The sequence below is a fragment of the Panthera tigris genome, chromosome C1 (assembly GCF_018350195.1).
Source record: "Panthera tigris isolate Pti1 chromosome C1, P.tigris_Pti1_mat1.1, whole genome shotgun sequence".
NCBI lineage: Eukaryota > Metazoa > Chordata > Mammalia > Carnivora > Felidae > Panthera > Panthera tigris.
In genome coordinates, this window is record NC_056667.1 from 168,179,250 (window position 1) to 168,203,157 (window position 23,908).

General features: G+C 36.4%; 1 protein-coding gene across 1 annotated transcript in view; it reads right to left on the reverse strand.

Annotated features, from left to right (window-relative positions):
• LOC122240810 overlaps positions 1 to 23,908 on the reverse strand; it is a 117,199-nt gene that overhangs the window by 1,273 nt on the left and 92,018 nt on the right. The window contains exon 11 of the mRNA XM_042993902.1: positions 15,313 to 15,413. Within this exon, the coding sequence (XP_042849836.1) occupies positions 15,313 to 15,413 (101 nt within the window). The remainder of the gene's footprint in view (positions 1 to 15,312; positions 15,414 to 23,908) is intronic.

The window sequence follows — 23,908 nt, forward strand, 5'->3', positions numbered from 1 at the left end:
AAAAATCATTCAAAATACATGGTTCTTTAGTCACAGGTTTCCCAGGGATTTGTTACACCAGCAACTGGAGTATGACTAGGCCTATAACAATAAAAGAGGCTTGCTTGCCTTTCTGATCAAGAATCATTGCAATATCAAACAAAGGATAAATTCTTTTCTAAGAAGCTTATGACTAATTCAGGTCTCTACAAGCATTCCAGGAACAAGATTCTTTTTGGTTACCAAGATCGTAAGTGTGATTTTGGCCCAGAGGCTTAAAAACCAAAGCACATATGCTGTGTCTCATTTGTTCTGTGGGCCATTTCTCTTTTCATTCCTATGCTTTCATTCCTATGATTTTTTTCCCCTTCTCGTTTTATTGAGAAACAACAAGTACAAGTATTTTTAGCTGGCTTACCTGAATTAATCTCTTATAGGGCTAACCTGTTTGAACTAAGAACCAGAAACAAACAAACAAACAAACAAAAAAACAATTAAAAGAGAAAACTCTTTCCTGCTCTATATTTTTTTAGCTCCTATCCCATTATTTTTAGTTTGTGGTCCTGGGCAAGTCATTTAAACTCTCTGGGCCTCAGTTTCTTCTTCTGTATTGAATAAGAATATGAGCCTAGATTACTGAAAGAGTCTCTTTTAGCTCCAACAATCTATAATGCAATCTATCATAAAGCAAAATTGTGACCTTTAGCATGAAGAAAGGGCAGTGGGAGAGAAACATGTTAGGAATTTTTCTCATTTCTCCCACTCCACAAATGCTGCAAATGGCTAACATCAGTGACTCAGAACTTTAGTAGGTATATTAACTTGGGTTAAGTTTCACCCAAAACTTATGTATTTAAAGCTGAAAGGGAGAGAAATTCTAAGCTATAATCTTTTATTTTTCCCACTTTTGATCAGTTTCATGACTCGAAACCTGTTCTATTTTAAAAAAGTGTTTTTTTAAGTTTATTTTATTTTTGAGAGAGAGAGAGAGAGAGAGAGAGAGAGAGCGAGCACGAGCAGGGGAAGGGCAGAGAGAGAGGGAAACACAGAATCCGAAGCAGGATCCAGGCTCTGAGCTGTTCTGCACAGAGCCCAACGTGGGGCTCAAACCCATGATCTGTGAGATCATGACCTGAGCTAAAGCGACCTGACTGGATACCTAACCAACTAAGCCACCCAGGCACCCCAAAACCTGTTCTATTTTCAAATAGAATACTGAATAACATATCATGTGTTAGTTTCTTAAGAAACAACAGCTAACTGAAGTTAGTAGTTAACATTGGAATTGAATTCTTCTAATTAATAAAATATACCTTTTTACTTTTCGTCATATTTGGGGGATAAATGTGATTACTTCTGCAAATGCCAGGTATTTTTTCCTAATACTCCTTTGTTAAAATCCTCAAAACACACGCGCGCACACATACACACACACACACACACACACACACACACACACACACACACAAAGTTGAAAATATAATCCAGGAAGAAAATATTGCTAAAAATTTACTTAAAATTTTTTTAATGTTTATTGATTTTTGAGACAGAGACAGAGCATGAGTGGGAAGGCAGAGAAAGAGGGAAACACAGAGACCCAAGCAGGCTCCAGGTTCTGAGCTGTCAGCACAGAGCCCGGCGCAGGGTTTGGACTCGTCAACCATGAGATCATGACCTGAGACGAAGTCGGACGTTCAACTGACTGAGCCACCCAGGCACCCCTAAAAATTTACTTTTAATGATTTTATTCCATATGTACAAATAGAATATTTTCTCTTTTTATTAATGGCTTTGAGTATGGGGAAAAATAAGAGAATATTTTATTGATAAACCTCCTGCTATTTTTGAGCTTTCCTCAAATGGCAGACACACTTATAGCTATTGGAAACTATTGGAAAGTTCCAATATTAATAAAATATCCAGTTTTGGTTAGACAGTATTATTAACAGACTGAGAAAGGAGCTCATATAAAAGATCTAGTTATGTTTCATTTCCTGAATTTTTATGTCTAAAAACAGAAACATTCTGTCCACTTCCCATTTTGTGGAGCTATTGCAGAAATTTCCTGCCATCACAAATCTGAGAGATAGTGAGTTTTACTTAAAAGCTGTATGTGGAAAGCCTACTAAATTTATGCCAATGTAGACTTGGTTCATGTGAATGATCTAGGAGCATATCTTTTCTATTAGATGATGTTAAGAATCAGTCTTGGTGACACATTAAATCTTTCAAAGACACCACTTTATTTTAACTCTCATCTACTTATTGTCAGGCTGATGAAGTTTAGGTTAGCTCAGTGACACCATTGAGCATTATTAACCATTGTAAATAATTGTACATGGAGAGATAATAGCTCCAGGAATAGCTGGTGACCAATTATAATGCTCATGTGTATATTTTTCTATCACTCTGAAAAGATAAATTTAATTTAAAAATTTCCACAGTATCTATAAAACCTGATTATGCCAAGTTAAAAAATTTATCCATATTATAGAACCAAAATAATATAAATAGTTCTATGCCTTTTATGCGTGGAATACACAAATTCAGAGGACATTCTGAAACAGTATCTGTGGCTTTCAACTTCAAAAACACTTCAATTTCAATCTTCTAGTTTGTTTTCATGGTATGTTCTGTTAGTTCTTATTTGAAAATTAAGAATATACTCCAGATAATATTGAACTCAATAGGAAGAGAAAACAGTCTATTTTTCATTGGATTCATGGTGGTAACCACAGTAAAAGCCAGTAACTTGGTGAATATAGTAATGTCTCTGGAAATCTTGAATGAAGAACATATTTTTTGCAAGATGAACCATGATGATAATTTCCAGGTATATCATTTATTTTCTAGATTGCTGTGCTTCAAGGAGACCTCTCTGGAGAATAATTCAAGCAATAAGAAAACAAATTTTAAAACATTAGATAAGACATTCAATATATTTTTTTCAAAATCTATTTCACTGACTTAGTATATATTCCAAGTAAGAAGCCATTAGTTTTATAATTGGAATTTAGACATTTTAATTAGTTCAGAAGTCTCTTAAAAATATATTTATTTGAGAGCGAGAGAGCGCATGCAAGCAGGGGAGGGGCAGAGAGAGGGAGACAGAGAATCCCAAGCAGGCTCAGCTCTATCAGCACAGAGTCCAATACAGGGCTCAATCTCATGAATGGCAAGATAATGACCTGAGCCGAGATTAAGAGTCAGACATGATTAACTGACAGCCACCCAGGTGTCCCCAGAAGTCTTAATTAAGAAAAACCTATACCTTGATGAACTACTAAGAAGAGTCATAAGATGAATGAATATGATCTGCAGACTGAAAATGATCCAGTATTGCTTACCCCAGAAATTATTTTTTTGTGTTTCAACACTCAGCTTTCACCTAATTGGCACATGATACAAATAACAGGTCTTTTAATACTCTGAGCCATTAGATGTGTGTCCAATGTAACCTACATTCACAAATAGAGGAATACATTCAGTTTTGCACAGATATGAAGGATAAAGAAATTCAGAAGTTAGATTTCTGAAAAGAATGTAAAAGATTCTCATTTAGGTATTCACTCATGTGAATAGCTGCCTGATGGTTCTAGTCATTCAGTTTTCTGAGAGTTGCCTTGTTATACAATAGTTGACTGGAAATGGCCCAGCTTTTGCTCCGACCATGAGTTTCACATATAATTTTCTGGTTTCCCCTGCTGCCATCCCCCACCTCCTCCCCCACTTCCCATCAGATGTGGTGAATGTCAAGGGGTACATCCTCACTGCTTTACTCCTTGTTCTCAGTTCCTACTATTGCTAAATTATGCCTTTTACATCCTTCCTTTCCTAGCTATCCTCTTCTATCCATTCTGCATGGACCCAAATGTGAAACACATGGGTTTTCATACCAGGCAGTTGGGTTAAAGATTTGGGTTATATCTTAAGATATGAGGACATTATACTACAGCACAGCAAATAATGTTACACTGAACAGCAGACATCCCTGTTCACTGGCAGTGATCCCTAGTAGCCAGCACTTTTGCTCAGGATCTAGCTCCTGATGTCTTGCTGGGCCATCTTCCCTATTTCCTGTAATCTCCCACTGCTTTTCCTGGTTTTGAAACACTTGAATCATCCATCTCTTGCTGAAGCAAAATATTCTTCTCACTTTGTTATGTGGGCAATTTTTCCTTTGTCCAATTAAAAAAATTTTTTTTAATGTTTATTTATTTTTGAGAGAGAGAGACATAGAGCTCAAGAGGGGAAAGGCTAGAGAGAGAGGGAGATGCAGAATCTGAAGCAGGCTCCAGGCTCCGAGCTGTCAGCACAGAGCCTGATGTGGGGCTCAAACTCACAAACCGTGAAATCATGACCTGAGACGAAGTCGACGCTTAACTGACTGAGCCACCCAGGCACCCCTCTTTGTCCAATTTTAAGCTCATTTTTGACAAGCTCCAAGTGCAGAGCCAATGATGGCTCATCAAAGTGTTTCTGCTTAACAAGGCAGTTTTTCCATGAGGAATTGTGTCATCTGCTTTTGAGTTATCTGCCCACGCACATACAGGTGTTATAGCACATTCTATATTTTGAAGTCTATTCAGCCTGCAGAGTATTAAGTTTGAAGGGCCTTGGGAAGAGACCTAGGATTCATTCCCTCATTCTCCCTATTCCGTCCTGACTATATCCACATCCCAAACCCTGTTGATTCTATTTGAAACACCTCTCTTCCCTCTGCTGCTACCCTAATCCAAATCAGCATGGTCTTTTTACTAGCTTAGTGTAATGGCCTCCTAACCTATTGTTGGGAGGAAACATTTATCCTCTACCAATTTAGGTCAATGTGTTTGGGGGCCTGTGAATTAACTGACAGTAGATTAATAGAAAAAATTATTTTCACAGACCTGTGAGAACACCCCATAAGAACTGACTCCCTGAACAAGTAGGAGTAAGGGTTTATATACCAGCTTAATAAAGGAGTGTGAATTTAGGCCTTCAAAAGATGGAAGGTTCTGATGAGACTTCTTTACACAATTTTTTAGAATGTCCTAGTGCCCAAGACCAGTTGCCTCCTTGAGTCGAGACTTCCCTGGAGAGGAGGTTTGTGATAACCATGATCATAAAGCCCTGCTTTAATCATGTAAGGGTAGCACAGATAAGATTTCTTTCCACAGATGTTTTCACTTTGAAGTCATCTTCATACCATCTTGGTGGGTTGTTGGTCCCTCCACCATCTCCCTACAGTCAATCTCGTTCCCACAAATCTTTTCTCCACACTGTAGCCAGAAGATATTTCTACAACACCAGATCATGACACTCCCTTTCTTCAAAACACTTCAGTGGCTTTTCACTGCCAAGGATTATGATTTATAATCCTAGATTTACCACTTGCCTACTAAAGCTTAAAGAACAAAAGGTATGAGTCTAATATATGTGGCTAGAGTTTATTTACATGGTAGAAAAGGTAAATTATGACATACAAAAACTAATCTTTAGTTCCTTCCTACATTTTATGTCAATGTTTCTCAGATTTTATTTCTAAAATCAGTGCTTCAGGCAGTGTTCCAGGTTCCAAATCTTTTTCTCTTCCCTTCAGTTTTAATTAACAATTCATTCCTGTAGGGCCTTACTGAAATGCTTGGCTAAGTAAGTTCATAAGCTTATTCTTATGAGTGTTTATAAGTTAATGTACTATGCATTTCCACCTTCAGTGTTGCTATTTTAATAAGGTCCTTCATGACTTATTCCACAAGATGACCTATAAAAGGCATTTGAAACCCTGAAGCAACAAGCTGAGGAGAAAACTTGAGCAAATGGGCTTTTGAACACCTCTTAACTTCAGGCTCTTGCTCTGCCTCTGAATAGAAGTGGCCCTGAAGGGAAGAATTCCATTGCCTTTGTATAAACTGCATCCTTCAGGAGGGGGTTTCGTGCTTCTCCATGGAACCCAATTAAGTAGCACAACTTAAGGTGATACTTTGCTATACAGCTGTGCTTCATACTTATGTTTTTTTTTTAAATAGCTTTATTTAAATGTAATGTACATGCCATAAAATTCACGTATTTAAGGTGTACAGTTGGGTAATTTTTAGTTATTCTCAGTTGTGCAATCATCACTAGTATCTAATTTTCAAGCATTCTCATCATCTGAAAAGAAACCTAGTACACGTCAGCAGTCATTCCCCATTCCTATAACCCCAATCCAACACTAGGTAATAATACATAATCTACTTTCTGGCTTTACAGATTTGTCTATTCTGGACTTTTCATATACATGGAATCATACACTATGTGACCTTTTGTGACTGGCTTCTTTCACCTAGTATTATATTTTCAAGATTCATCCATGTTGTAGTATGAATCTTGTAGTACTTCATTCCCATTTACTGCCAAATAACAATTTATTATATGGATGTACCACCACTGTTTATCCATTCATCAGTTGATGGACATTTGGGTCATATCTACTTTTTGTCTATCACAAATAATGCTACTATGAATATTGCTGGACAGGTTTTTGTGTGGACATATGTTTTCAGTTTTCTTGGGTATATATTTTGTTGTAGAATTGCTGAATCACGTGGTAATTTTATGTCTAACATTTTGAGGAACTGCCAAACTGTTTCCAAAGTGGCTATACCAGTTTTGATTCCCATTAGTAATGTGTTAGAATCCCAATTTTTCTACATCTTCACCAACACTTGTTATTGCCATCCTAGTGGATGTGAAGTGGTATCTCATCATGGGTTTGATTTCCTTTTCCCTAATCACTAATGGTATTGATCACCTTTTCATGTGCCATTGTTTATTCCATTGTTATTGGCCATTGTTTGCATTCTCTGGAGAAATATCTATTCACATCCTCTGCCCATTTTTAATTGTGTTACTTGTCTTTTTATTATTCAGTTGTAAGAGTTCTTTATATAGTCTTGATATAAGTTATTTGCCAGATATATGATTTACATATATTTTTCCCATTCTATTTGTTGTCTATTCACTTTTTGGTGGTTTCTTTTGAAGCACAATTGTTTTTAATTTTGAGGAAGTCTAAATTGCTCATTGTTTTGGAGTTGTATCTGAGATAATATTGTCTAACCCAAGGTCACAAAGGTTTACTTTTATGTTTTCTTCTAAGAGTTTTATAATTTTAGCCTTTAACTATAGGTCTAGCACCCATTTTGCATTAATTTTTGTACATGTGTGAGGTCAGTGTCTAACTTTATTCTTTTTCATGTAGATACCAGTTATTCCAGCACCATTTGTCAAAATTACATATGCTTTTAAACCACACCTAGGAAGCTATTAAGTTAGCAGTTATATTAGCTATCCATCACTGAGTTTCTAGTAAGCAAATTCCACCCTGAGAGGCTTCAGGTACTAGTATTTGGTTCTATAGATTTGTATACACTGTACTTCTCTTCTTGTTTCTGAATAATTTGTGAGTTTTGTTCTGTTGAATATTTCAGGTGTTTGGATGAATTTCTCTTACCCAAAGTAAATATATCATTTACATATTTAAAGTTAAAATGGGTGAGAACTGTTACAAGTAATTAATCTTGACCTACAAAGAGCTAGCAATTATCCATTCATTTCATCAAGAAAAATGTATTGAGTACTTACTGTACTATGTGTTGTGGACATAATACTGGAAATATAATGATGAACTAAACAGCCCTTGTCCTCAAGAAACATATTTTAGGGAGAAGAAGCAAAAATTAAAAAAAAAAATACCCAGGTAGATATAGAATTTGCAAGTTTGATACATGTTTAGAAGAACATTAAATTAAAAGCATATTAAAAAAATTAAAAGCTGGCATCTGGGTGGCTAGGTTGGTTAAGCAACTGATTTCCATTCAGGTCATGATCTCATGGTTTGTGAGTTCAAGCCCCACTTTGGGCTTTGTGTTGACAGCATGAAGCCTGGATGGAGTGTGCTTTGGTTTCTGTGTCTCCCTCTCTCTCTGCCCCTCCCCAACTTGTGCTCTTTCTCTCTCTCAAAAATACATAAACATTAAATAAATTAAAAGCATAAGCAGAGTTAGAGGGAGAGAGTGACGCACAAAGAGGTTATTAGTTTATAAAGAGTGGTCAGAGGTCTCTGATTAAGGCAACATTTAGTCTGAAACTGGAAGGTTGTAAGAAAGTATCTATGCAGATATACTAAGCAAGAGTGTTCCATGCAGTGGAGACAAGGGCAAGTGACCTGAGAGGGTACATACCTGGCTCAGCTCCAATTTTCCTACTCCCTCTGTATTTCTAAAACAAACAGCATAATTTCTGTACAAATTCCACTTTCACCATAGTTTCTTTTCTACAACTAATTTGCCATAAAGGAGTGTACATTTTACCATACCTAGGAAGATTCAGTCTGAATAATGTTCAAAATTAGATAAATTTAAGACTAAGACAAAAACAACAAAGAAAAAAACATTTTCCTACATTACATTTTGCATCCTGCTGAAGCACCCTTTCTGATGTTGCAACTTCATTTCAATTCAACAAATTAAACTGAATGCCTGTGGTGACATTTCCCAAATCATAATTTGTTAGGCCATATTTGTGGTTCAGAGCTTTCACTAGGGACTTGACAATGGTTTAAGCAGTTAAAGATAGTCAGGTCTCAAAAATTTATGGTAACGTGTTTGCATTCTGACTCAATTTCAAGGAGCTGTATGTTCAGGAATGTGTATGGCTTATGAACAGCCTACCTTGAGCATCATTGGCTATGACACACTGGGTGTGTATCATGGGTCAGTTCATCAGTTATGCCACATATAACATGAGAAATTCAATGACTCATTGAAATTAATGTTAGAAAATCAGTTGCTATTGCCTATATATTATGTTCCCACTAAATATCAATATTCAAAGAGAAGATATATTTACTATGAAAATTTCAATGCATTTTGCAGTCCATTATTTTTCTTAAAAAGTCATCACTTTTCCAGACTAATGCCCTTAAAATCAATGCCTGACCTTTCACTATTCCTCCTTGCCCATTTTTGTGATCTCTGTTGCAGATTGCCTTAGGCAGTTGGCAGATCTTAAGTGGCCTGGATATACGAAAGCAAGGTACTTTAATACCTTCAATATTTAAACTTGTAATATTCCAGACGGCCCTAAACTAAATTAAAAAGTAATCAGGGAATGCCCTGATGTCTTTTTTCGCAAAATATATTCAACTCCTACCCACTGCCTAAAGTAAAATAATCCTTCTTGCCCCTGAACTCACATTAAAACCTTTTATCTTGCCTTGCCTAGCATTTCTTGTGTCTTATTTTCCACACTGTATTATACATACATCCTTTGACTGCTATTATCTAGGAGCAAATGCTAGGGTTGTAGAGAATTGTTAATAAATATTTACTCATGTATTATTGCATTATTATGACTTAGAAGTATTAGGGAGATAAATATTCAGAATGATCCCATGGTGTTCAACTTTGTTTCTATTTTGCTTTTTTTTTTTTTTTTTTTTTTTTTTTTTTTTTTAGTCTTGTTTGGTTAATTTGTGTGGCTTTGATTTAAAAAAAAAAAAAAAAAAAAAAAGGAGAGGTGCCTGGGTGGCTCAGTCAGTTAAGCGTCCGACTCCGGCTCAGGTCATGATCTTACAGTTCGTGAGTCTGAGCCCCACGATGAGCTCTGTGCTGACAACTCAGAGCCTGAAACCTGCTTCAGATTCTGTGTCTCCCTCTCTCTCTGCCCCATCCCTGCTCGCATTCTGTCTCTCTCTGTCTCTGTCTCTCTCTCTCTCAAAAATAAATGTTAAAAAGAAAAATTTTTTTAAAAAGGAGAGGAAGAGTGGGAAGAAAAGTTTAAAGTGTATTATTCCTTTAGGGATATTTTTTCTTTGGTTTTACCTGCCCTGTGGTCAGAAATAGAATATAACCTTGAAAAGAAAGTTATATTCAGTTCTAATGGCTATTTCTTTTAAATGTAGCTGGAATATTGGTCTTTAAAGGGTGTCACCAGATTAAATCTGCCAAGTAAGGAAGGTGGAGCTGTGTGGGAATGAGGCTTTGTTTAATCAGGTTGTATAATGTTTTGCTGAGACATGTTGGGAAAAGCAATCCAAAGTAATGTGGACTTAGTATGAAATCAGTCTGAAGCACACCTTATAAATTTAGAGATCTTTTGACATCCTCTTGGAAATTCATTTATCAGAAATAATAGGGAAAATTAACTTTTATATATATATATATATATATAGATAGATAGATATATATATATAGCCCCTTCGCTACCATTTGTGGGATCTGAAAAACAGTACAAAGAGAGACCACATACAATATATCAAGTTATAAATTGTGGTAAGTATCTGTAAATGAAGTGTATTCTGTCTTCCTACCTTAAAGTTATCTTCAGGCAAAATTCAAAGTTAAAATTGTTTGATACCTTGGAGTTTCATGTTTAAAAAGTGGAAATCCTGGGAGAGCCTACTCAAAAGTACACAGCCCAGCCCCCCTTCTCTTCCCATTCCCAGCTCTATCCCACAAGGTGAGAGGTCTAAAGACAAGGTGAGAGATCTCAAGATTATACAGGTGGCCACATCAACCCACATATCTGATCCCCTGCAAACAGCTGCTGCTTGGGCATCCCTCAAACCTAGGGGAGTTTCACATAGATAGAACAATCCATGCTTGGAAACAGTCCTGGGGAAAAAGCTGAAGCAGGCTCCATGGCCATTTGGGTGGGGAATTCTGGGATATTAGGTAACCAGAGAAGGCATAGAAGGGGGCATGGCTCAGGCTCTGGATGGGCACAATCCTTGAGTTCCTGAATTCTTTGTCTTGTGCAATGAGCTATAGTTAGAGGATGTGCAGAGAGATTCTCTGATGCCTAAGGCCCAGAGATCAGAGGCCCATCTTGCCTGTGTGTGTGTGTGTGTGTGTATGTGTGCACCAAGCACTGTTGCCTACGTATATTTTAAAGATATGGAAAACTTAATATGCAATCCTGTAACTATTATCTAAGAAAGAGGTATAACCTTATGGATGATCGAAAAGGATGAGCAATATACCATATTTGTCACTTGGTGTACTTCAATGATTAGTTGACTGTAGATATCTACATTCTTCAAATACATAATGATAACTATAAATTAATGAGATTGAAGTTCCTCTCAGGAAAGGCCTGGGAAGCTGTCAAGTTCCCTTACGTACTGAAGAATCAACTTCATTTCACCTCCTACTATATTGCTGTGCATTGTGGGAAAATGAAGAACATTATCTCCTGCTGAGCAGAGCCTAGCAGGGGGCTGACATGGGGATGCTTCTTTCAGTTTTGTGTCTCCTCCCTCATTGGTGGTTTCACATGTCTTCCCTGGAGTCTCCTTGCTGCTCTTGTATGCATTTTGGGAGGATTTTCTTAAAACTTTATAACCCTTTAATCTGCCAACTATCTTTGGCAATGAGAGAGTTTAAGTCTTTTGAACATAGAGTATTTAACTGTATTTACTTTTTTGATACAGTGATATTGAAAGGAGATAATCAAGAAAATGAAACATGCAAATAAGAAAAAAATAATTTTTACGTGTGATTGTGGCTTTTAATTTTTAAGAGGTAATGTTCCAGCTAGTGTATTTTGGAAGTAGAGAAGTGACAGACTGGAGTGTAGGTAATAGAGGAAGACATCAAGAAATACAATGTGCAGTTAAGAATTTTTTTAGTAAAATGAACCCGGTGTTTGAGCAGATATTACAAATACATGTATTTGAACTACCCAGTTCTATACTATATTTAATAATCTTGGATAACTTGAAGTAGTAAATTTAATTTGTTATGATCGGATTTTCCAGAATCTGTAATGAGTCAAGATATTTTACTGATATTTTAAGTGATCCACACACTGGACCATGATCATTGTAACTATTTATGGGTTTCCTTATTACCTAACCATGTTCTCAAACATTTTATTACTTTGTGAAGAAGAAAGTGGGTAATTGGCATATGTACACAAACAAAGGAAGCAAGCAGCAATGCCAGATCCTTGGGGAAAAGAACATCTTGCTGGTTCACCACCCTGTTTCCAGAACCTAGAATCTACAATGGCTCATAATAGTGTCCTCAGTAAGTATTTGTTGGCTAACAAAAGAGTAAGTGAATTAAGGGAAGTAATTTATATCAAGTACTGACTCTGGTCCAGGGATTAGTGTTTTAGTTTGATCAGTGTTTTGTAAATTGAATGGCATTAAACCTTCTGTTATAAGCAGACAAAATGAGAATCAACGAGGTTATATGACCTACCCAAGATAGCACAACTTGTGAAATGATGGACTTACTACAAACTACTGACATTTTATTATTTCAAATTTAGATCTTGTTAGCTTTAATAGGCATATCAAGAATATGATAGATATGTAGTCAGTAGCCTCCTTTCAAGGTTACCAACATAATTTGAAATAGAAAAGTTAGTCATTAGTGATCTAAAATGGCAAAAATCTACACCAAGTGATCCTGATTTCTCTGCTTCAGTGAGAGGCAGAATTCTCAGGCTGACTCCTGACCTCTTTCTGGTAACAATCAACAACAGGGGCCTGTAATGGCCACACAGATCAGAAAGAACAAAGTGTCACCTGTTCTCCAGAATCTTTCTTTCCAATTCGCTCTAACTTCCTGGACTCTGGGCCTTGGTTACCTAGAATGATGGCTTTTGGCAACTGTGCTTGGCCTTATATGACTTCCCTGGACTCTAGCCTAAAGTATAATAACTTTGTGCCCCTCCCAGCCTTGTATCTACCTCCCATGGTCTCCTGAAGCTCTAAAACTACGGTATCTGCCAAAATCTACCTGGCTAGACTCCTCTGTGTGTTCTCTTGGCTTGCATAACTTCATAACCACATAACCAATGAACTGCAGAAAACCTTAGGAATTCTAAAGAAAAATTAGGAAGTAAATTATCTCTAAGGGCAGGGCACCTGGGCGGCTCAGTTGGTTAAGCATCTGACTTCGGCTTAGGTCATGATTTCACAGTTCATGAGTTCGAGCCCTGTGTCAGGCTCTGGGCTGAGTGCAGAGCCTGAAGTCTGTTTTGGATTCTGTGTCTCCCTCTCTCTGCCCCTCCCCCACTCATGCTTATGCACACGCTCTCTTTTTCTCTCTCTCAAAAATAAACATTAAAAAAATTTAAAAAGAAATAAATTAGCTCTTATTCTAAATGGTCTTCTTTGTTATTGCATTATAATACTTACATGGGTCTTCCCTCTATTTAGATAGGCCTGAGAGATGAACTTTCAAGAAGAGTATCAGGCGACCATTTTCTTTTATCTACCGATACCCTACATTTGCAAAAGGTGTGTATGTGTGTTTGTGTGTGTGTACATATGTAATGGGTACTGGATCAACTTTGGGTTGTTTTGCTCAGGTGTTGTTAAATGTTAGTTTGAAGTGATACAAAATGGTCTTGTGAAAAACAAAATAAAATCTGAACTGTAAACACTGATGAAAACCAAATGAACCCAAGTCAGATATTGTTCCTACTATTAACAACAAGCATCTTTACGTGGGATGACAGTGATGGCTACAGTTTAAAAAGCACAGTTTTAAAAACAAAATCACATGTTTTTAATATCTTTAAAGCCTTGTTTTATTTGTCAAGGACAGAGAGGGAGGGGGAGAAAATATTAACAGGCTTTCCCTAACAAAAACTTGAGTTAATGTTATCTCGACTGTTTTACTGTAAAAGGATATGTACTCAAAAAAATACTCATTCTTAAATGTGAATTGTATTAGTCATTGAAGCCATGCCAAAGTCCTCATGGAAAGGTAAAACATTTTCTAGTTCTTAACCTGTGAATCTAAACAACAGGCAGATAAAATCTGAGAAACTGTTCAACTGAACTAATTTGTTTTAAACACCTGATATTAAATATTTGATTAAAATTTTGCTTACCAAGAGTTAGTTTGGAAGAGAAAAAAATGTTAATTTCAGAATGCCTTGGACACTACTTGCATGTTGTGACCAGATTGGTTTACATAGAAAAAAAAAAAAAGAGCTTTAGAACATGTCACAGCTGAAATGGCATTTGGGAGTTTTATGAATTCAGTTGAAGACAGTATGGCTTATAAAACAAGCAGGGAACAAGAATTACACTTGATTTCTGGTTCTAGCTTTGCCAATGACTAGTTTGGTGAACTTCGGCAAGTCACTTGACCTCCTGTGGCTTTAAATGTTTTTCACTGAAATGAGCTGGGCTCTGATTCCTAAGATTGATTAAAGCTATGAAATCATGTGATTTGTTTAGAGGTCTCTATCAAAATACACATTGCTTTTTTACTTCTTTCTGGGCCCATCCTAAAGGTATTACTGGATCTTATCCAATCACAGCTTCGGCAAACAATATAGCCACAGAAAAGCTACTTGCGTCACTTGGTTTTATTTTTTAATGTTCAAACAATACCTGGCAAATAAAGAAAGGTTCTTGGATTGTGATTGGCACAATGATACATGGTTAGCTGCACTGAGAATTTAAGCAAACCCTATATATTGTCAGGGTGCAGAATGCAGGAAAAGGCTGATCTGCAATTACCTGCATTTGTGAAGCAAACCAACGTAAATCATGGGTGTATAACATGGTTTCTTTATGCATCTATTCAGTTTTGTTATTTTAGCAGTTTCCACTCTCCTACTCATTGGCTTTTCTACTAGAATATACACACATTAAGCAACTTTTTCTAGTCCCCCCACCTTCCTAGTCTTCTATTGCATTTACCACCACAGTCCTCCCTTTATTCTTTATACTCTTCCATTTCTGTGACATTACTCTACCTTATACCTTGGGTCTCACTGCTCTCTCCACACTTTAAAAATAGGTATAGCACAAGATATATTCCCAGACCCTTTGCTTTTCTGTATTGGGTCTTGCTCCCTTAGCATGTTCTTGACAAATTGTCACTAATATGTGGACAGCTCCAAAATTAGCCTCTTGATTTTTTTTTTTTTGTCACTTTTGTACAGTTTAAAACTAACTGCCCACTGACTGTATTCTCATTCATTCATTTACTGGACAGAGTACATACAATGAAAGGACTGTTTTAGGGCCAGTGGAGAAGTTGAGAAATTGTTTTCTCAATACATCATTTCTAGAAAGAAATGTTATATGACATGTCTCAATACTTGCTGGATATTTTAAAAAGCATCTTCAGTTTTTTACAGGACTAAATTAGATATCTTATTTTTAAAGAGTTAATAACTCATGTTTTTTATGATTTAGAAATTAGGAGAAACAGAATTTTTAATAATAGGTTTTTAGGCTATATTAATTTTCAACTCAAGCTTGCTTTTGTTTGAAAAATATAAGATGCAGATGTAGTGCCTTATATAAAACATGTCTGTAGTCGCATTACTCACTTTCTCTCCTTTCCTTGTTCAGCACCCTGAACCAGTTTCCGTGCCTGCTGCCCAAATCAGCTCTTCTCATCTCTGTGTATATCATCTTTTGGTCACTCAGTCTGAAAGCAGATAAAATATGGCTTTTCCCCTTCCCTCTTCCCTGGCCTCCGGTATCCTGTCAGGCAGTATGTGGATCCTTGCTTCACCCTATTTTTCAAAAGCATCCCTCTGCATTCTCTTGGTCCCTCCCCAAGCGAGAACACCTGCATCTGCAACAGTCTTAAGTTTTATCTCAATCCCTGATTCCCTTCCAAGTCTCTGCTGTCCCTGGTCAGCTGAATCTTTGTGAAGTGTTTTACACCATACTTTCATATCATCAGTAGCTCTCCAATGACTACAACATGAAGTCTAAACCCTTCACATGCAAGACCACAACAACTACCTGATCTCTTCAAGGAAAGTTAAACCACTTTTGAAAGGAAGAGGGGTTGTTCAGAATTGAGAATTTTAACATAAAGGGAGTTTTGATTCTTAGCATAGTTTGTATGTTTGTTTCATCTCCTATCTATAGGTTTTTTGGAAGATGATCTTTCTCTGAAAACAGAAATAAGAATCAACAATTATGGAAATAGATTTTTTAGAATAAATACATTGACAAAAGGAATAATAAGGGCAGAAAGCAGAGGGATTTGGCTTCCTGCATGAGTGAGTCTGGAGCCTCCCAGACACACTAGGATAGTTTGGGAGTCTGAGGAGGTAATAATTTAAATGAGAGCATTTAGTATCAAGGTCCAACTAGGAGGGAAGCAAGAATTTAATGCATGTATGTATTAAGGCTTATGACAAAGACTCGTGAGTTAAGAAAATTGAAATTATTCTAAATATTTGATAGTGCTCCACAAATTGGAATAAAATACATATTTGAAGAAGGAATTGTTATTAAAATCCTTTCTGAATCTGCATAATTTTCTTTTAAGTTTACTCTAAATAGAAAACACAAGTGTCTCGTGAACATGCTGAAAGGTAAAAATACATAAAAACAAAGATCATCAAAATACAATATCCTTATGTAGTAGAACTGACAACTTAATTCTAGGAGTTAGGATACACAGTGAAATGCAGTATAGAATCAATGAGTGCTCTGGGGTCAGACTGCCAGGGTTCAAATCCTGGTTATGCTCTTATTCTGAGTTTCTGTGGGCAAGTTACTTAATCTTTTTATGTTTCAGTTTCTTTAACTATAAAAATACATATTTGAGTACTCATTAACAGCAAGTATTGCAAAGTATTACATGTATTTTATAGATGATGAAACGGAGCCATAGAAAGATTGATACTTGATGAAGGTAACACTGCCACCAAGCCTTAGCAAGTCCAAAATTTTCACTCTATATCCATACTGCCTCCTTGTCTTTGTATTGCTGGAGATATAATAATAGAAACTGGCCCCGTCTTCAAGATAGCACTTTAAATAGACAGAAAAACAAAAAGTGAATGGACAGTTCTATAAAGGTGCTCTGGAGCATGGTTAAAAGGGTATTTACCCAAGCCTGGAAGGGCTGGGGATGCCTTACTCAGAAGTTGACAGCTAAACCAGGTCGTGAAGTATGGGTAGAAATTAGAAGGAGGTTTGGGTGTGGTGGAGAGTGTCCTCAGCAAAGGAAATAGCAGGCAGAAGAGTGGAGAGGATGTTCTGCGTGCAAAGGTACAGGCTGTGAGGGAGGACACAGAACATTCAGTATTTACGAGAGGTCAGCTAGGCTGGAATGCAGAATTTGGGGTAGGGCAGGGGCCTGATTTTAAGGGTATAAGGTTGAAGCAGTTCTTCTCTACTAGTTATGAAAGTCACAAGTCAAGAAGAGGCAGCACAAATGCTTATACACAATGATGTACACACTGGCCCCAAACCACTAGTATCCCCTTAGATGTACAAGCTGGTACTTGTTAATTGTGAGGCATAGGTCCAAATCCTTTTAAATATAATGTATGCCTCTGGCCTGGGGAGGTCATATTTGCCTATAGGTAGTGTATACTTCTAAGGAAAATAACCTCATTAACAATTGAGAGAAATCACCCCTACTTCCTTCTTCCAGGTATTCTTTCTCAAGGAAACTTAATCTATATTAGAATTATGTGTTCAAATTCCTTTGTTTCTAATGGGAAACCATCTTCCCAACATCCTGCTTAAAAAATATTTGTGGTGTATTAATCTATTTTCATGGCAGAAGATAATCTGTAGCATAGGTTACATTCAATGCCCTATGGGTGCACTACAGAGAAGTATGGGTTTAAGGGCCTCCTTAAACTGTATTCCTAACAATAGATTATCTCAAGATAATAGTGGGTTTCAGTAGTGCAAGCTTATTCCTTAAAAACATTTATTAAGAAGTAATTGAAATATAAGCTCGTTGAGCACCTGAGGAAATTTCAGCACAGTACCTTCTTTACTCTGAAAGACAACTTCGTCCATCTCATGCCTCCCCGAATAGTTTCTAGAAAAGTTATTTGTATGGTGCCACTACGATGAGAAACCATATATCTTAACAAGGTTAAATCAGTGATAGTGGAGCTCCTTGTGGTATAGTCTTTAATTCAATTTAACCAATCAAGTATGAGGGAGTACCAGGTACCGTGTTATGCACTAGGAATGCTGTAAGATCTAGCTCTGTTCTTAAAGCTCATTTTATACATATAAAAATATAACGTTTCCATGATGTAATATGATAAGCACTAATTTAGAAGTATGCATCATATCCATATCAGACTTGAGAATCAAGAGAGACGATCCCTGGACCTGGAGAAAAAGATAAACCAATTTGGTAATATTTTTATTTTTCTCTCAAAGCTGGATGTGGGAAGGTTGAATCATTTTATATAGGTCAGAAAAACATCTGATTAGCACTAACTTGTCTAGTGTTCATAATTCAAACGAGTGATAATGTTACTGGAATTGCTAGTTCCCTTATCTTTTAAAACACCTTGGTCTCCCTTATAAGTGTTCTAAAAATGCAAATTATGTGATATGTACCTGCTTAACTAGAATTATTTCCCTCTGTTATGTAATATATCATAAAATACTTTTAAAGTCAAGTCACTGCCTAAAGGTGATAGTATTTCTAAGAATACTTAATGTGGCTATCACAACTTATATAGAATAAGATTTTGAGACTCGGAAAGCTACAAAAAATATTTCTTTAAAGCTCTGAAGCAATATTTTGTTATCTTTGAAGCAGAAAAGTTTTAATGTGAATCTGTGAGCTATTTGTCAGTTTAATTTGAATTATTTAATCCATTATGGATAAATCACAATTCTTAATCTGAACAGTCTTCACATTGGAATAAGGTAAAGGAATGTCATTTGACTAGTCTGAGTTAGAACTCACATTTCCCAGTTTACATGAAGAATTTCAGGGTTAGCATTTTCTTGGCTTTTTCATGTGAGGATAACATCAGCTTCACTGTCAGCCATGTTGTTACTGTCACTTCTTTACCTCATTTTTTCTTTCCTAACTTCGGCAACTCCATTAATAATATGGCAGTGACACTGATTTTACAGTAAACTAGTGACATTGTTGGCCATGGGAATTATATTTTATGTAAAAAGTTAGTATCTTCCTATTTTTTCACGTGTAGAGGAAAAGAAATGATACTGGTTCCATGTATGTCGAATATGTTAAAACATTCCAAATTCGTTTCAAACAAATTTCCCATTTATGACAGAATTAATTATACAGAAGGTCATAAATAATACCACTTTATATATTTGTATTATATACTTATTACATTTATTATATATATTATAATATTAAGATCTTTCAGGGGCACCTGGGTGGCTCAGGTTGGTTAAGCATCTGACTTTGGCTCAGGTCATGATCTCGCAGTTCGTGAGTTCCGGCCCTATGTCAGCTCTATGCTGATGGCTTGGAGCCTGGAGCTTGCTTCAGATTCTGTGTCTCCCTCTCTCTCTGCCCCCTCCCCGGCTAGCTAGCTCTCTCTCTCTCTCTCTCTCTCTCTCTCTCTCTCTCTCTCAAAAATAAATAAACATTAAAAAAATTAAAAAGAAGATATGTCAAATCTCCTCACATGTTAGATACATGAAATAATTTTCACCAACTATAATATTAGAAAGGCATCCTGATAGGTTGAAGGTAGATAATACCCATTTTAGCTATGAATATTGGAACATCTCGTTTTATTATCATACTGCCTTTCACTTATAGACAGAAATACTTCTAGTCCCCCCCCCCAGACTTATTGAGCTGTAACTGGCATTTAACACTGTATAAGTTTACTGTGTACAGCGTGTTGATTTGATACATTTATACACTGCAAAATGATAACTACCTATAGCGTTAGTTAACGCCTCTATCACATCACATAATAACTGTTTCTTTTTTGTGGTGAAAAGATTTAAGATTTACACAGCAGTTTACAAGTATAATACAGATCGTAAGCTGTAATCACCAGGCTATAAAATAGATTTCCAGAATTTATCCATCTTTAACTGGAAGTTTGTACCCTTTGACCAATACTTCTAGTTTTTAAAGTGCTTTCCCATGTGTTTGATCTTCAAAAATCTCAATATATAAACATATATTATTTATAATATATAACATATATATTAATAAACATATCCTATATATAATGTTATATATTATACATATAAAATACATAACAACTAGAGAGAGTGGGAAATATGGTTCAAAATCATCTCTTTTTTTATTATTTTTTTGAGAGAGTACATGCATGGGCAAGTGGGGGGTGGTAGAAGGTAGAGGGAGGGAATCTATTTATGTATTTATGTATTTATGTATGTATGTATTTATTTATTTATTTATATTTTAGAGAGGAGGGAGAGGTGCAGAGGTAGAGAGAGAGAGAGAGAGAGAAAGAATCTCAAGCAGGCTCTATGCTAAGTGAGGAGCCTGATGTGGGGCTTGATCCTATGACCCTGGGATCATGACCTGAGCCAATATCAAGAGTCTGACGCCCAACTGAGCTACCTAGGCTTCCTAAAAATCGTCTTTGTTAAACAGAAAAATGTGAAAAGTTTTTATCATCTATATCCAGTCAGCAAACTATGGCCAAGAGGCCAAATCCTACCCACCACCTGTTTTTGAAAATAAAGTTTTATTAGAAGACAGCACTACTCTATGGGTGCCTGGGTGGCTCAGTCTGTTGAGTGTCCAACTTCGGCTCAGGTCATGATATCGCGATTTGTGAGTTTGAGCCCTGCGTCGGGCTCTGTGCTAACAGCTCAGGTTCCGGAGCCTCCTTCAGATTCTTTGTCTCCTTCTCTCTCTCCCCAACCCCCACTTGTGCTCTGTCTCTCTCTGTAAATAAATTAATTAATTAATTAATAAATGTATAAAAAAATTTAAAAAAAAAGAAGACAGCACTACTCTTTCATTTACATATTGCCTATGGCTGCTTTTGTGATACATGGCAGAATTCAGTAGTGACAGAGACTCGCAAAGCCTAAACCATTTACTTGCTGGGCGCTTAAAATGTCTGACCCTGTTCTACAGCAATTTGTCCTTAAAAATCATATTTAAATAACTACTTTAAAACTGTTTTTCTTACTTCATGATGTCAAATTTATAGTATGTGGTACATTTTCCATGAGAAATCTGTATAGCATGAGAGATGAAATATAGAATTTCCCAGCATTTAATGTTAATATTTTATAATATAGGAAGAGCATATCAAAATATTCATGCTGGCAGTAAAATAATTGGGGAAGTTTTGATTTCTTGATAATTATGTGACTACCATGTATTCAGAGAGGTACAAAAATGTCTCCTCTTAAAGTGGAACTAAGTTCTAATTTAGTATAGCATGCAATTCCATTCTTGCCAACAATAAGATTAGTTTGTACTTAGCTAGCTCTTAACAGAAACAAATACTAAATAATTCTTACAGCCTTAAAATGTGCAGTAAGGTTTATTTAACCTTACTTTTGAACATTATTCCCTATTAGGGAGTTTTACACTTGAGTACAAATATTTGGCTCTTTTCTTTAGAAAATTCTTCAGACAAGATGTGCTATAATTCTATTATTTGTAATATAAAATTATACCAATGATAATAGATTCTCACCAGTTGAATGTACAAATGAATTAAATGTGGATTTTTCTGGAAGGCATGCATAACTTCCAACTATTGCCTGCCCCTTGATTTTCTACTCTTAAGATATTTAACTTTAGTGAAACTGTAAAATCCATACTCACCTTTATTATTGCTAGAAATTTCAGGGAAATTTAATTTGGAGAATAAAATAACTGATGTGGATAAATGAAACACAAATATATAGTAAAGTTAGATATTTTTCTTTTAATGTAACTACATTTTAACTATCAGGATGCTAGGCATTTTGTTTTTATTTTGATATATTTGAGCTAGTGAAAAATAATGAGATCTTTTCCTCAAAGACCCCAAACTCAACATTTTTCTAAAAAGACATATGCAACGTTCGAGTGTCTTTTCTTTTCAATATATGAAATTTATTGTCAAATTGGTTTCCATACAACACCCAGTGCTCATCCCAAAAGGTGCCCTCCTCAATACCCATCACCCACCCTCCCCTCCCTCCCACCCCCATCAACCCTCAGTTTGTTCTCAGTTTTTAAGAGTCTCTTATGGTTTGGCTCTCTCCCACTCTAACCTCTTTTTTTTTTTTTCCTTCCCCTCCCCCATGGGTTTCTGTTAAGTTTCTCAGGATCCACATAAGAGTGAAAACATATGGTATCTGTCTTTCTCTGTATGGCTTATTTCACGTAGCATCACACTCTCCAGTTCCATCCATGTTGCTACAAAGGGCCATATTTCATTCTTTCTCATTGCCAAATAGTATGCCATTGTGTATATAAACCACAATTTCTTTATCCATTCATCAGTTGATGGACATTTAGGCTCTTTCCATAATTTGGCTATTGTTGAGAGTGCTGCTATAAACATTGGGGTACAAGTGCCCCTATGCATCAGTACTCCTGTATCCCTTGGGTAAATTCCTAGCAGTGCTATTGCTGGGTCATAGGGTAGGTCTATTTTTAATTTTCTGAGGAACCTCCACACTGTTTTCCAGAGTGGCTGCACCAATTTGCATTCCCACCAACAGTGCAAGAGGGTTCCCGTTTCTCCACATCCTCTCCAGCATCTATAGTCTCCTGATTTGTTCATTTTGGCCAATCTGACTGGTGTGAGGTCATATCTGAGGGTGGTTTTGATTTGTATTTCCCTGATGAGGAGCGACGTTGAGCATCTTTTCATGTGCCTGTTGGCCATCTGGATGTCTTCTTTAGAGAAGTGTCTATTCATGTTTTCTGCCCATTTCTTCACTGGGTTATTTTTCGGGTGTGGAGTTTGGTGAGCTCTTTATAGATTTTGGATACTAGCCCTTTGTCCGATATGTCATTTGCAAATATCTTTTCCCATTCCGTTGGTTGCCTTTTAGTTTTGTTGGTTGTTTCCTTTGCTGTGCAAAGCTTTTTATCTTCATAAGGTCCCAGTAATTCATTTTTGCTTTTAATTTCCTTGCCTTTGGGGATGTGTCGAGTAAGAGATTGCTACAGCTGAGGTCAGAGAGGTCTTTTCCTGCTTTCTCCTCTAGGGTTTTGATGGTTTCCTGTCTCACATTCAGGTCCTTTATCCATTTTGAGTTTATTTTTGTGAATGGTGTGAGAAAGTGGTCTAGTTTCAACCTTTTGCATGTTGCTGTCCAGTTCTCCCAGCACCATTTGTTAAAGAGACTGTCTTTTTTCCATTGGATGTTCTTTCCTGCTTTGTCAAAGATTAGTTGGCCATACGTTTGTGGGTCTAGTTCTGGGGTTTCTATTCTATTCCATTGGTCTATGTGTCTGTTTTTGTGCCAATACCATGCTGTCTTGATGATGACAGCTTTGTAGTAGAGGCTAAAGTCTGGGATTGTGATGCCTCCTGCTTTGGTCTTCTTCTTCAAAATTACTTTGGCTATTCGGGGCCTTTTGGGGTTCCATATGAATTTTAGGATTGCTTGTTCTAGTTTCGAGAAGAATGCTGGTACAATTTTGATTGGGATTGCATTGAATGTGTAGATAGCTTTGGGTACTATCGACATTTTGACAATATTTATTCTTCCAATCCATGAGCAGGGAATATCTTTCCATTTCTTTATATCTTCCTCAATTACCTTCATAAGCTTTCTATAGTTTTCAGCATACAGATCTTTTACATCTTTGGTTAGATTTATTCTTAGGTATTTTATGCTTCTTGGTGCAATTGTGAATGGGATCAGTTTCTTTATTTGTCTTTCTGTTGCTTCATTGTTAGTGTATAAGAATGCAACTGATTTCTGTACATTGATTTTGTATCCTGCAACATTGCTGAACTCATGTAGAGCAGATCAATGAAACCAAAAGTTGGTTTTTTGAAAAAATAAACAAAATTGACAAACCTCTAGCCAGGCTTCTCAAAAAGAAAAGGGAGATGACCCAAATAGATAAAATCATGAATTAATATGGAATTATTATAACCAATCCCTCAGAGATACAAACAATTATCAGGGAATACCACGAAAAATTATATGCCAACAAATTGGACAACCTGGAAGAAATGGACAAATTCCTAAACACCCACA